Below are 16327 nucleotides of genomic sequence, written 5' to 3' on the forward strand. Positions count from 1 at the left end.
GCCCTTTAACAGAACTTGAAGATGACGTCGCGAATGCAATCCAAATACAATTCGAGGCCAACATCCGACAGATGCACACCATCGCTCCGAAAAAACCTCGTGCTTGGTAAACTTTTTAGCGCGCAGCCGACCCCAGCGATTGATCTGCGATCACACTTTTACTTATCACACTTTTACTTGATCGCTACACTTGCGATCATACCACTTTTTATACCAATGGTCACTTGACCATTACACACTTTTTAACTCGGACATTTAGTACCAATGGTCACTTGACCATTACACACTTTACCAATGGTCACTTGACCATTACGCACTTTTTAACTCGGACATTTAATACCAATGGTCACTTGACCATTACACACTTTTTAACTCGGACATTTAATACCACGGACATTTAATACCAATGGTCACTTGACCATTACACACTTTTTAACTCGGACATAACTTGGACATTTAATACATCTCGGACATTTAATACCAATAAGCGCTATACAAGTTTTTTCCCTGCGGCATTGCTTCTATTTTTAAAGCCTAACCTTTAAATTAGGGTGATATACTACGCCTGAAACCCAGAGTCCATTCGAGCCAATGTGTTGATTCATAGACGCTAAGGTTATGGACCGACTTTATGGGGTCGTACTGCGAGGTAGTCTGTAAAGGACCGAACTGGACACAACGCAGACTCCGGCTCGTATGGGATCCTAATTGTGACCGGAATACCGCGCTGATTTGTTTTATATTTCCTGAGTGTGACCAGTATGGCGTGTTTATCCCCCGTGACCCTAACGTCGGCTATTTGCAACTGGTTACTGTATGTTGCTGTTGCTACCAATTCACTGACTCGGAACAGACCGAAATATGCCTGAGTAAACATAGCATTGAATAGTGAGCGCTCGAAGGCATTATAACACACCTTTGCTAATTGCGAGAGAATAACCGTCAAGACCTTCCAAGTGATTGGTGCCCGCGTATCAACCGTTTGTCGCGAGCGAGAACAGCCCTCAAGCATTTTCTTCACTACAAAAATGTTACTTATATCGTACTAGCCCATGTATTTATGAATATAACTCAATCCAGAAATGTAGCTCTTGATAGATTTAGGTGATAGACCCTTTTCAAAACAATAGGCTACAAAGAGAACAACATGTTGTTGATCCGCGGGCCAGTTGTTGTTTAGACTACATGCAGATCGAAAATTGTTGAACATAATCTTTTTATTTTTTAAATCCTCGCCCCAGAGAAACAGTGCAACTACAATTGGAAATAATTCGAGAATAGTTATGTCACTAGTTACGCCCTTTTGCCGCCATAAATCAGGCCAACGAGCGTTACACCAGTGACCTTTAAAATAAATCCCAAAACCAAAACCAGACCCGCCAGCACTATCTGTAAACAATTCAGTGTCAACATTGGATATCCAGTATCGGTCGTGGAAAACCGACACGCCGTTGTAATTGCGCAAAATGTCAATCACATTTCGAGGTCTTGCCTAACAGCACGTGTTATACTATGCGGTGGAATGCTTTTGTTATGCCACAGGTGGTTTAAATTAATCAAAACGGGCGGCCGACTGGGATTGCCCTGCACACGAAGTTAAGAGACCTTATTAACGATTGCAATTGCTTTAGGTTATTTTTATTTATTTTTTTTCTGCACGATGGTGTGAATTTTTTCCCGTAACTCAACGATTTTTACTTTAGGAATGCGGACTACTAGTTCCGCCGAATCTTATTCTAAGCCTAAGAACACGATTATTTTCGAGGGCCCTTCTGTTTTCTCCGTGGCTAACGGCACGTTTAGCTCATGCATGCAATTGATAAACGAATCCATCACCTTGCGGCAACCTAGCTCAGATTTATCGCCACCCAGAAATGTTCAAATGTTTTGCAACTGACTGAAACTCCGAATGGTAATGCTTTTTCCACATAAAACATACCATTAAACTGTATGCCCAGTATTTCGAAATCTTCTCGACGAACTGGGAGTAGGCGAAATGCAATCTTAAGATCCATTTTGAAAAGTTTACAGTGTCGCCCTAAATCTTGAACCATGTGAACCGCCTCATCGAAATTTGTGTACTGAGCGGATGAGTATTGTTTTTATCAATGAAGTCATTAACCGAGTTACCCTCTGGAAAAGAAAGGTGATGAAACATACTAAATTCACCTGGTGTCTTTTTTGGCACCAAGCCAACTGGGGAAACCATGAAATTATAAAAAGGTTGTTCGCTGAAAGGCCCAGCCAACCTCCCCGCCAAAATCTCCTTATTTATCTTATCTTGAATTATGTCCGCATTTGCGATTGCAGACTTAAAGTTTTTACTAAATCTACTGACTCTGGGTCCGTTATAATGCATTGAAAACCCATTTGTAAAAACCATTTAAAAGGTCATTTTGATCTGTAGAATTAAACGATGTTAAATATTCACGTAATACTTTGCTATTCACCGGCGATGGTGCGAGATTAAGTAGGTCATGATTACAGGGAAAATTAGCGTTCGATTTAGAACCTATTTGGGGTGCCACGGTTGTTCCCGTGCCATTGGGGCCGTGGTCGAAATCAATGAAATCCCCGTCCCCTTTGAAAACGAGGCGTCCCCGCGACGCTGATAGGGCGGAGGCGCACAGGACAGTTAATGACCGGATGTCGAGATCCGCATTCTGAACATGCGTGTGTAAACCGACAATTGGGCCACATGCAGTGTCCCTCGTTAAAGTGGTGACACAAGTTATTAGCTTTTGGCGTCCCCTGTCGCTCAGGGGCCCGTGTTTGCACGCATCACCACCAAAGATCATTATTGATTGACGCACAAGACGTAGGGTGCAAGGCCTGGCGCAGATGAAACTGTTCATCATACTCTCGCCCTGCAAATCCCCCCTGACATGACGCACACTCGCGAATTGTCCACATGTAATGCAAAATCTCCTGCACTTTATCGGGTCGCGTGCTATGGTAGATTGACGCATAAATCAAGAAAAACGTCCGACCACCGTTCGATGTTATGAATTTTATCCCTACACTCCTTAAGGCGCTGTTCAAGAGTGCCCTCTGCCGAAAGTTGCAAAACACTAACGTTACAAAAAGCGGATAATTCGAAGGCACCTTTTAACAGTAAAGCCAAAGTGACATACCGTATACGTGCGCTTATAAGACGCATTTTTAAGACTCAAATTAATAAGTTAAAGTGGGGGTCGCGTCTTATAAGCGAGATACTTGTGAAAATAAGCGAATAAGCTTACGCTGGCCAAGTTGGACACTTGTCAATTGTTTTGAATCATCGCGGCAGCCATTTGCATTTTCTCTAAAGTCTGTATTTGCCCGTACCGTGTATCAGAACGCTATGTTCAGTTACCGATTTACTTGAAATAAAATGTATTGTTATTGATTTTGTTGTCTACTATTTTTTATTTGAATTTTGTTATTTTGGGGTCGTAAGGCGTTATACTGTCCATGGTTATACTTGAAAAGTTTGTATCACCCGATTGTCTGCGTGCGACGTCGTTAAATGTCATATAAATTGGACATAATAGTATACGTGTGTAAGCGGCGACACCATGCCAAACATGCTTAAAATAACAGCAAAATCAGTTCGCAGCTTGAAACTGTTAATTGTTAAATAAACACGCGATTACAAGTGCTTCTTGACAAATTTGTATCACCTGATCGTCTTTGTTCGACGCTGTTAATTGTCAATTAAGACATAATTGGCAATAAGGGTATCGTCTGAAAATAGTTACCAGTTTGCAACTGTCAATTGTTAAATAAACACGTTCATTCAGACGACCCCCTTATGCCGATGACACCTTATTTATTAGGGACCCACGACAGCGGGAGCAAAGAGCGACCGCATGCAATTATCCACAGGTGCTTTCTTCTTGACCCGTGATTTCACTCTATCACGCGATTGGCTAATTTTATGAAAGTAGGCATTACCTATAGACAATGGGCGTAACATTTGCATAATCAAGGTAATCTATATCTGCCTCTTAGTTTTCAATACCCGTCAAACAATACAATTATATTTACAAATTACAACTACTGGAATCGTCAAAATGAAACGCAAACGAAACTCTTATTATCTCAAACTCAATGGATGGTACACAGGACGACGAGTTGTTTGATGATCTTGTGGAAAATCGCGATCAATCTGAGGATGTATCGGCCTGTGCAAAGGTTAGTGATTGCGACGATGATGATGATGATATCAGCGACTGGGTTTATGATGACAATCTCACTAGTGAGGAATTCTACAAACTGTTCGGTGAAAGCGATGATGAGGATTTCGAAGGATTTTAAGATGACTGATACGATCAATTACGAACGTAATATGTTTGAAATTGTTATGTCAAATTGATTAAATACGCAATTGTTAGAAATTGTGTTAATTTGAAAATTATTTTTACTGTATGAATAATACTTGAAAATAATTTAAAACCTACTTATATATCATGAAATAAACAAATATTATTTACTTTGTTGTTTGATTGTTTTATTTTTCGGACTTAAATGAATAACTAATTGTATGCAGCGTGAGTTTGAAAAATTCTCAATGTGTTTCTTATTGATTTTCTTCAACATTCTGCCGTTTTTGGGCCGATGAAAACGGCAAAATTTGACCACGTCTTACACGCGGGTCAGTCTTAAATCCACCGATTATAAAGTCGGAAATCGGGGTGCGTCTTATAAGCGAGGGCGTCTTATAAGCGCACGTATACGGTATTCGCCTCTAGAAATTTGTTGTTTCAATGCGGCTGGCGCGTGCGCAGCCAAGTCATCATTTGATAAGCGCGTTAATTCCTGACAACTATATCATGTTTTGACCCTGATTAATAGCCGAAGCAAGAGATTGAACTTGTATATTTTCGATTACCGGGAAACTAGAATTGATTCCCCGCTAATACCGCACCCCTCAACGTTACGTGTATTAATAGGAGGAACGATTTTAGATGCTCTTAGATCTATTATCTTCTCAAAATCAATAAAGCCTCTACCTGGGTCCGGTTGTAAGAGCCGGGTATCGTCCTCTCCAACCTCTTCCACATTTTCCGGTAATTTCCGCTTTGTTCCACGCGGCATTATTTCAGATGATTCGAGATTTAATTTAAATTAAGTTTGTTTACGATCCGAACGAAAGCACAGGCAGTTTGCAAAAGGCGGAATGACGTAATATCACGTGGTACGGAAATGCGTAATTTCATTGTTTTAACGAACTCAACCGAAGCATTCCGTACACAACGTTACATCCGTAATCGTATCTATAGAAACCAGTAAACAACATTCGTTTCCGCGAAAATAAATATTATTAATTTATATTCAGAAATTAATAAGTCTTATTTGCTTAAACTAATAGAAATCCATAATGTTCACTCCTTCGCTAATTGGCACGTATAAAGGTAAGATTGTTGTCAGTTTGGCCATAATTGTTATTGAATAAAATTAATTGGAAAATGGCTTTGCTGCTTGAAACATTCGTACATGTCAATCAGTCCCACTAATCCCCTTATCACAACAATGATCTAGTGATTTGGCAAGCAATAAGAAGGGCCAGTTACTATAACACCATATTGATAACAATGGACATGTTAATTTACATGTTACAAACACTGCCAAACTCCTGCAATAAACTTCCCGACTTCTCCATCATTATTTATCGCCGCCAAGTACTAGTATTACAAATCCGAACATGACTTACCCAAAGTCCTTTGTCAAAATCAGAAACCAACACATTGAAGTGTTGAGGATTTTTTTTATCTACAAAATTTCTTGCTGACGAAAATAAATGGTTTCACAGTATGTTTAAATTGTAGTAATTAAACCCATATGCCATATCCCAGAATGACAAAGCACATACATTACAACTTTTCAAGTATGAGGACTCATAGACGCATAAGACTCATGCATGGTTCAAACAGAAATCTCAAACCTAAATTCAAGCACTTTTCAAGGACTTTTTAAGGCCAAATTTTCATTTTCAAGGCCGATTAACACAGTATATATCATTTATTTGCTTGAACACATTAAACTTATTTCACAATAACTCATACATGTTATTTATAGTCATTACATACAAATACACGTTATCCATCCTTAACTCAATGAGTCTCACATATGTATTTACTTTTTAAAGTTATTATAAACAAACACATTGTCTCTTTCTATGCTCACATCAAACAGACTAGTTCATTTTATTTAAACATAAGTCAGTTACTATTACATTTTGTATTTCACAGGGCTGTTGTTGTTTATGACTGTTTTAGATTCAACAGTTTTAACAATAGTACCTTCCTGTTTCACCAAAAAACACATTGCAGGAACCCTGTTTGCTTCTCAATTTCATGTTTTCTTTGTGGGTTTCCTCTTTATAGTGGCTTTTCAAAGCACTTTCCCCCATTCCCCCGACACCAATGGTCTTCATATAGACCCAACATAGTGCTTTTCGAATGTCATTTGTTTTCTGTACCCAGGAATATTCATAAGTTTCGCGCAAAACATAACGATAAACGTCATTTTGACAACTTGTTTATGACCAGAAAATAGCGCCATGAATATTCATATTTAAAGAATGTTGACGTTTCGTATAAGTGGTAATTATTTAAGCATTTTTCTGCATTTCATCAGTGTTTATGACCAGAAAGTAGCGCCAGGAATATTCAGTTAACCACTCTGCTTTGAAACGACACTACCCCATCGCTGCATTTTGACTCGCGAAAATAAATCACAACGGAGAACCTCTGACCTAGTACACATAATCTGTGACGTGTACACTTAACGTTTCGTACCCAATAGTGTACGAAACTTATATTTCGTACTCAACTTTTTGCGCAAAGGAATTTATGATAAATTTTCGTAATATTTTCCTTAAGAACGATTAAAATTCATGGCAATGATAAAAGTAATTTTGAACAGAAATAAACATTTTCAAGGCTTTTTTACATGAAATAAGCACTTTTCAAGCACTTTTTCAAGGCCAACCTTAGTTCAAGGGCTTTTCAAGCCTAGGACTCGTTTTCAAGCACTTTTCAAGCCCTGTGCGAACCCTGTCATGCCAATATGAGTCTTATGTTATATGCAGTCAGGGTAGCTCCAGACCTGCCTGCACATTCAAGCATTCTGGTAAGGAAGCTACTCTGCCTACTTATGAAACCACTAAACCATGCGTGACTTAAAAGAGCACCTGACCAGACTGCCAAACTTTACAGGCTGGTCTAGAGCTATGCTGGCTGCATAAGGCATAAAACCTATTTTTGCAGCACGTGTCTCCAATACCCTTCCCACGTTGTGTTCTACAGCAGATACTCACATTTTCAAGGCACTGCATGAAGAGGGTGAATGACTGTGTGTAGTCCAGGTAGGTTAGTGAGGCCCAGTGTGGAGTGGGTACTGCTGACCCAGGGGTGGGGCTTGGGGGCTGGCCAGGCTCCTCACTCCTACAAGTACACCACAACCTTTAGTGCATAAGAGAGTTGCTCTGGGAAAAATGGAGTATAATGCATGAGAGTAAACTGTCATCCCAGATTAACCCTTTAAGCGCTGGAACCAAATTTTGAAGACCTTTGCAAACAGTTTGGATCCAGATGAGACGCCACAAAACGTGGCGTCTCATCAGGATCCAAACTGTTTGCTATTCTGATAGGATTCTTTGAAGAAAATCAAAGAAATGGCTAATTTTAGAAATTCAGCAGACGACATTTTAGCAGATGACAAATTTCCCAGCATGCAAAGGGTTAACCTGTGCAGTCTGCTTTCACTTTCAAATAATTTTTTGTTAAAAGGAAGTCTCTTCTGGGCTATTATCCAGTTTAGGTGGAATTTGACGTATCTCATTAGCCTGTGTGGACTAAACAGGCAAATCTGGGAGGACACTTAACCCTTTGCATGCTGGGAAATTGTCGTCTGCTAAAATGTTGTTTGCTGAATTTCTAAAATAAGCATTTTCTTTGATTTTTTTCAAAGAATACTATCAGAATAGCAAACAGTTTGGATCCTGATGAGACGCCACGTTCTGTGGCGTCTCATCTGGATCTAAACTGTTTGCAAAGGCCTTCAAAATTCGGTTCCAGCATTGAAAGAGTAAACTCACATGCATTTAACCCAGTTTTTCCCACAGCACGACTCATATGTTTGATGAAACAGGCTCTGAATATCAGGGGCACTTAAGTTGCTTGAAATCAATGCTTTTAATGTTGGCTTATCATCAATACTTCTTTTCAGTTGTTGCTTCCCAGTTTGTAAATAAGATCTATAACATTCTTTAATAATTTGCACTGGCATTAAAATTACTTACTTGTATTCATATATAGTTTTCCTTGTTTTTTTTATTATAGATATATAACAAATCAAAATGAAACAAGCGCACTCATCAGTTGAGATAAAACTGAAGCCTGAACGGTAACTTTTCTTTAAACAAGAGAATTTTATTGAAAACGCTTTTAAAATTGTACACATAAGTTGGCCTGGAAGTCCAAACTATCGGTAATGTATGGCAGCTCACTTGTAGCAGGTGACATAGGGACTGAAGAGCAGAGGGTTGTCACTGGACCTCTCACACACTCCGACCATCTGGTGCACATCTGCGCGCAGGCTCAGAAGGCACTCTATGATCTGAAACAGAGCGCATTCAATTATCTTAAATAGTCAACTCTCATAACTGAAAGGACAGAAGAATTTTCCTTGAATTTTTTTCACTAAAAGGACTCTTGTTTACAGATAGGACTTGTGAGATGTTTTCATTGCTTTACAAATGGGTGCAAATTAAAATTTAGTTTCTAACCTTGCCAATTGGAAAATGCCAGAAGGTTATCTGATAAGAGAATTTATTAAACTAAATATAAAATAAATTAAATAATAATACATTTTTGCCTGCCATTTATGAATTCAGCTACATGTGTATGAACATACATCAACAACTGGAGAAGTGATTCAAACACAGCATTTTTGTGCTTTAGGCTATAACATTATTAACAACCATACACGAAATTCGACTATTGACATGCTAAAAAGTATTCCTTGATCTGAAATAAATCTCCTTATATCACTGCAGATAGTGTTTTATGCATACAATAATTAATTTGAAATTAACATATTTAAAGATATTTTTACTATATACATGTATAGACGTTCTCATCAATTTATTCAAACAATCACAATATTTGATCTTTTTACATTCACATATTAGGGAGCAACTCTAGGTTATAAATAGCAAAGGGAAATATAATCAAACAAAATCACAGCCAGATGAGAAAAAATGTAACAGTTTTTTCATCAATGTCGAAGGCTGAAGTTCCGTACCGATTTTCTCACAGAGGCGGCTGTGTGACTGCAGTAGTCCCTAGGACTTGAGTAATGCCCTGCCAGATGACTTATCAGCAGTTGGTACAGGCGTATACACAGGCCAGGTGGATATGTGTACAACTTTGACTAAAATAAATTAACTGCATTTGTACTTGTGTGCAAACATTTAAATCTCAAATTTTCTTTATGGAAAATATATTTACAGAATTGGAATACTGGCATGTAACTATAAACTGGTATGAGTAAGTAACTATATTTTTGTGGATTTGGTTATTGGAACCAACTATGTCCAATGAATAATAGTTTGGCTAGCTATTTGGCAAAATAGTCTAAATCTAGGAAAAAATTTGAGAATGTTTTTCTACACAAACACAAAAGAAACAAGGGCTGTTTGTAAAACATGCATGCCCCCCTATATGGGCTATAAGTTGTAGTAGCAGCCATTGTGTGAATACGTTTTTTGTCACTGTGAACGGTGGTGGTGGTGGTGGTGTAGTAGTAGTAGTAGTAGTAGTAGTAGTAGTAGTAGTAGTAGTAGTAGTAGTAGTAGTAGTAGTAGTAGTAGTAGTAGTAGTAGAATTAGTAGTAGTAGTAGTAGTAGTAGTAGAAGTAGTAGTAGTGGTGGTGGTGGTGGTGGTGGCAGTGGCGGTGGTGGTAGTAGTAGTAGTAGTAGAAGTAGTAGTAGTAGTAGTAGTAGTAGTAGAAGTAGAAGTAGTAGTAGTAGTAGTAGTAGTAGTAGTAGTAGTAGTAGTAGTAGTAGTAGTAGTAGTAGCAGTAGCAGTAGCGGGTGGTCGTGGTGGAGTAGTAGTAGTAGTAGTAGTAGTAGTAGTAGTAGTAGTAGTAGAGTAGTAGTAGTAGTAGTAGTAGTAGTAGTAGTAGTAGTAGTAGTAGAAGTAGTAGTAGTAGAAGTAGTAGTAGTAGAAGTAGAAGTAGTAGTAGTAGTAGTAGTAGTAGTAGTAGTAGTAGTAGTAGTAGTAGTAGTAGTAGTAGTAGTAGTAGTAGTAGTAGCAGTAGCAGTAGCAGCAGCAGTAGCAGCATTACAATACCAATACTTAAGAATGATCAAATGGGAAAAAAAGGTAACCTAGCACTGGCAGTAAATATGGGGCTCATTTACAGGTCAGATTTGGAATCTTTGTTGTAAAATGAGATTTTAATGAATTAAAGGGAGGCAAATCTGTAATAAAAAGAACATGCATAAACCGTAGTTGTTTCCCTTGTTTGAACCATATGCTAAATCCTTATAATGCCTATTTCCAGTAACTGTGACCTTCACCTGTGACCTTGACCTTTGACCTAGTGACCTCAAAATCAATAGGGGTCATCTGCGAGTCATGATCAATTTACCTATGAAGTTTCATGATCCTAGCCCCAAGCGTTCTTGAGTAATCATCCGGAAACCACCTGGTGGACGGACCGACATACCCACCGACCGACCGACATGAGCAAAGCAATATACCCCCTCTTCTTCGAAGGGGGGCATAATTAAGTGTTTATAGAAGCAAAATAAGGTATTGGTTGATGAAAAAAATAGTGCCTTATATAAATATACATTTTTATATCATAAACTTCTAAAAGTATCAAATTTATTTGCATGCACCATACTAATCTTCATAAACCTTCTTGAACTCCAAAACAAGGCTTTAATGTTGTATTCAGTGTAATTAATTTACACTAGACATACACGGTTTAACAGCCCATGCAATAATGCTGTATATTCAATACTACTTTTTCAATTGGCTCAGTAACTACTAATGTCCTATGTTAACACTTTCCATTCAACTAAGTCAACATGTAAGAAAAAATTCAGTGCTCCTTACAAGATGAAATGATATTTGTTTATTGGCACTAACACATACTATTGTACTTGTAATTGCAATTATTGCCACTCATAGAGAACTGGCTTTGATGTCTTAAACATTTGTTTATAATCAAATCTGTTTATTGGATGTCCACTGTTTAATTGAGACTTTGTAAAAAGACTATATCTCCCACAGTGACATGCCCTGTTTGCATAACAGGCATTTAATTCTTAATTAACTGGTTGATAATAGGGTACAATAACACTAGACTGTCACATGTGACAAACTATGTAAATTTTAAAGAATGCTTTATTTTATTAATGTTTGTTTTTTGTTAATTTTTGTTCTCAAAATTCCACGAAACAGTAATATTTGTATAGATCTAGAAAATCTGTGCAGACCAACATAAATGGTTTTACAATATATCAATTTTGAGGTAAACACCAAATCAGGCATTAGTTATATTCATAAATAAACACCATACCTTAAACAGTTTAACAAGAGGACCAACTGCAGCTTTGATGTCAATAAGGTCTGTCTCATCTGAGAAAACCTCCACTGTTTCAGGACCAACAAATGGGGCAACGTGAAGACCCATCATTGAGCGACAGAAGACCTTGCAATGCCAAATATTAAATGCAATAATGATTCTTATGCCATATGCTACCTGGGTATCTCCATACCTGCAGTTGTGCAGTCTGGTCAGGAACTACCCTGTCCACTTAAACCCTTTCAGTGCTGGAACCGAATTGTGAAGGCTTTTGCAAACAGTTTGGATCCAGATGAGACGCCACAGAACGTGGCGTCTCATCAGGATCCAAACTGTTTGGTATTCTGATAGTATTCTTTGAAAAAATATTGACGAAAATGCTAATTTTAGAAATTCAGCAGATGACATTTTAGCAGACGACACATTTCCCATCATGCAAAGGGTTAAAGTCCTGCAAGGTTTCCAGATCTCATAAGAAAACAAGGTAGCTTCTTACCAGACTGCGCAAATGGGCAGGTGGGTCTGGAGCTACCATGGCCCCATATCACATAATGATTTAGCTCAACTTTGCATGACTATTCATAGTATCGGCCCTCTTAATGAATACATACAAATTTTGGATATGAAAAAATAAAGAAACAAGCATGTGTCACATAACATCAAAAACAGCATTCAAATCAGCATTGTTTTGACAAAAACTACGGCCTAGACTTGCATGTAGCTTCCTGCAGTAATCTGTATCATTCTCAATGTGTTCATAATATGGGGCCTTCTGATTGGTTGCTAAGGTTTGTTACTATGCCCATGTGCTTGGTCTATAAATAGTATCTTTATGAAATAACAAAACTATTGCTCATGTTGTTCTTAAAATATGTTTACATTTTTTTCAAAAATTAGAAGCATATAAAACATTTGATAAAGCTTCTAATAAATCATAAACAAACTGACATAAGTATATGTTACGTAATTTAATCAAATTACTGACAGTACTGGTGTGACAATGCTTTTGAAGAGGATGGATATAAAAACATCAATTTAAGTTTATCTATTTAACCACAATTGTGTATGTGGGTACGAACATTTTGGGTACAAAAAAAAAATTGGGAAAACAAATTTTGGGTACGAAAAAATTATGCAAAAAAATTAATTTGGGTACAAAACAAGAAATGTGTTTGTCAGAAACACTATGTCCCCTTCTGCGCCGCTTTGATTTTTTTATTATTATTTTTACCTTTGACCTTGAAGGATGACCTTGACCTTGACCTTTCACCACTCAAAATGTGCGGCTCCATGAGATACACATGCATGCCAAATATCAAGTTGCTATCTTCAATATTGCAAAAGTATTCATAAAATGAGCGATTTGGGCCACATATATTTGACCTCTGACCTTGAAGGATGACCTTGGTCTTGACCTTTCACCACTCAAAATGTGCAGCTCCATGAGATACACATGCATGCCAAATATCAAGTTGCTATCTTGAATATTAAAAAAGTTATTGCAAATGTTAAAGTTGGAGCAAACAGACCAACAGACAGACAGGGCAAAAACAATATGTCCCCCACTATAGTGGGTGGGGGAAATAAAAATGTGGGTACGAAAAACAATTTGGGTACATGGGGTATGAAAAAAAAATGTGGGTACGAAAAAACAATGGGTACGAAAATAAATTTGGTACAATAAATTTTGGGTACGAAAAAAAAAAATCAGGGTACAGGGAAGTAGTACTCGTGGGGAACTTTATCCATTCAGCAAAACTGGGAGGCGGGTTACATTCTCGATCTAATCTAAAAATAACTACTTTTGGGGTTTTCCCAACGTCACAGCGTTCGAAGTGCCACCTGGCAGTTTGTGTCTGGTTCCTGTCCCTAACCCCTTGATAAATTTGAAAGAGGACAGGAACCAAGCTGCCTTTACCTTTATCAATGATAATCACCAAGGTATGCTGATTGAGAAAATTAAGCTAACTCAATCGGACTGGCTCGGTCTTTTACATAGGTTGCCATTGTGAAGAATTTTTTCCTGGTATGATAACTTAGACGAGCTGCTTCGCTGAAGCAGCATCATCAAAAATCACCCTTGAATAAACATGACTATCCAATTAACTGCGGAAGTCATCAGAATGATTTTTGTAATAGTAATAAATAACCATCCAATAAATTAATACTTCTAAAAATTGAAAAAAAAACAAGAGCTGTCAGAGGACAGCGCGCTCGACTATTCTAGTGCTTGACAGTATAACGTAAGCCGTCATGGGGAAATTGTTCATATTCAATAGTTTATTAGACGATCTTTCAAAAATAAAAAAAGGAAAAAAAGTTGTTGTTTTTTTTTTGGGGGGGGGGGGGGGTAGGGGGGTATAATGTGGGGTGTGGTAATTTATAAGATGATGTTTAAAAAAAATATTTATTTTTTTTTGGGGGGGGTAGGGGGGGGGGGTGAGAGGGGGTATAATGTGGAGTGTGGTAATTTATTAGATGATGTTTTAAAAAAATATTAGGGGGGGGGGGGGGAGGTTGGGGGGGGGGGGAGGGATTCTGGGTAGGAGCATGGGGTATTGTTTGGGTGGAATCCATTGTGGTATTCAGGCAAGTGTTGTTTTGTCAAAGTAATAATGGCAATTTAAGCAAAATGTTCAATTATCTAAGTGTAAAAGGGGCCATAATTATGTCAAAATGCTTGATACAGTGGTCTGCTCTTGTTTATAGGTTGGGGTCATGTTGGTAAACAAGTATGCAACATATAAGAGCAATATGTCAAAGGATATAGGAAATATTTGGGGTAGTATGCAAACTTTAACATAGATTTATCAATAATATGCATATTCTAAGTATAAAAGGGGCAATAATTATGACAAAATGCTTGATAGAGTGTCTGCTCTTGTTTATAGGTTGGGGTGATGTTGGTAAACAAGTATGCAAAATATGAAAGCAATATGTCAAGGGACAATGAAAATAAATGGGGTAGTACGAAAACTTTAACATTTACTGCATATTCTAAGTGGAAAAGGGGCCATACTTATGACAAAATGCTTGATAGAGTTGTCTGCTCTTGTTTATAGGTTGGGGTCATGTTGGTCAACAAGTATACAAAATATGAAAGCAATATGTCAAGGGACAATGAAAATAATTGGGGTAGTACGAAAACTTTAACATTTGCGCGCTAACACTAACGCCAACGTTGGGGTGAGTAGGATAGCTCCACTATATATATTTCATATATAATAGTCGAGCTAAAAAAAATTCTTAGTCTTGCATTTCTTATGGGTTTTTCGTTAAAGTCACGATACTATGAGGAGAGCCGATACTATGAGAATAAGGGATAGGAACTTTCTATAACATTTAATATACTTACACAGATGATTTTAATATTATATCATGTTGGCTTTAAGAAGCTATTGGCTGACAAAAGAGAGAACCCCGATGCTGCTTTATAACAAGCTAACCAGTATAATGATGGAGAAAACAAAAATATTTCATATTAGACATGTTTGTATATTATTTACACAATTTATGCTGCAGAACATTAACAACATTTACCTTCTCTACAATGGAGATAATGTCTAGAAAGTACATCATTGAACAACCATGAGCCAGGCTGAGCAAGATTTCTATGGCAGACTTCCGAACATGCACATCCGTTTCATTGTCCACATGGCATAGGTGTGGCAACACAACATTGTGAACAAGCTCCTCCTGTGATCGAAACAAGACCATAGTAATTTTCAGACAAATGGGGTATGAAACAAATCTTAAATTTTGGAAAACTTAACCTCTAGACAAATAGACTAAACAATTTTATCGAAAATATTTAACTAATGTTTTCATGTCTATTTGAAGAGTACGCATCCTGTGAGTATGACAAGGATGTATTACTTTAATTCACATGATAAATGGCAAACATGTATTATGAAGTTATCATCTTTAAGGGAACTCTAATTACTCTAGTTTTCTTACACTTAATTTTTTATTTTTTTTTTGAGGGGGGGGGGGGGGGGGGGGGGGGTCAGAAAAGATACACAAAAAAACACAGGTGACCAAAAATGTAGAGAAAACAATATTGTGGTTTGAAAATTTAGAGATTCTCAAAATATTGAATTGACAATCAAATACTCAAGTGTCAATTGTTTCAACGATATTTGTGTGAAACCACTGTTTATAATCGGTCCCAGAGTTATAACCCAATAAAGCAAATGCTATGGTCAATTGTCTTAAGCATTCATCTGCCAGGTTTTATGACATTAAGCTGGTTATAAAAATGCATTAAGTGTCACAAGATAAGCACAACATGGTGATATTCTGGTAATGTAGCATTGTAAAACAAACTGTTCGAATTTTTAGTGTGATTAATTAAGGACCAAAATCTATACGTCTGAAAATATAGTCATAAACAATCATTATTTCAGCTAAAACGGGGGTGTCCGACAATTAACACCAAACTTATTAACTTCCAAAAACTTAGAATAATTATGGTAAAATAGATTTACGTAATAAATAGTTGACTAAAACATCCATATTTAAAATTAAATTGTAACTGAGTGTCCTATTATGTATTCAAGGTCAACAATGTGTTAATTTGTGCAAGCTAGATGAACTTTCAACACATTATAATAAGTAAAAAAGGGAATAAAGGAAAACTCAATGATCAAATACCTGTTAAAAGACAAATTTAAACTCACTGCCTCATGGTATCTGAGTAATTATTAAATTATGAAATAAACCTAAGCCCTTTGATAAAGCC

At 37.3% G+C, this 16327-nt stretch overlaps 1 protein-coding gene across 4 annotated transcripts in view; it reads right to left on the bottom strand.

The window, feature by feature from the left end:
- LOC127866258 (tuberin-like) overlaps positions 1 to 16327 on the bottom strand; it is a 133673-nt gene that overhangs the window by 82120 nt on the left and 35226 nt on the right. For all 4 annotated transcript variants that reach the window (XM_052406691.1, XM_052406690.1, XM_052406689.1 and 1 more), the window contains exons 15-19: positions 15127 to 15282; positions 11581 to 11712; positions 9292 to 9420; positions 8495 to 8604; positions 7304 to 7430 (exon numbers count right to left, since the gene is read on the bottom strand). In XM_052406691.1, the coding sequence (XP_052262651.1) occupies positions 7304 to 7430; positions 8495 to 8604; positions 9292 to 9420; positions 11581 to 11712; positions 15127 to 15282 (654 nt within the window). The remainder of the gene's footprint in view (positions 1 to 7303; positions 7431 to 8494; positions 8605 to 9291; positions 9421 to 11580; positions 11713 to 15126; positions 15283 to 16327) is intronic.

Source organism: Dreissena polymorpha, chromosome 2 (assembly GCF_020536995.1).
Source record: "Dreissena polymorpha isolate Duluth1 chromosome 2, UMN_Dpol_1.0, whole genome shotgun sequence".
Classification (NCBI taxonomy): Eukaryota; Metazoa; Mollusca; class Bivalvia; order Myida; family Dreissenidae; genus Dreissena; species Dreissena polymorpha.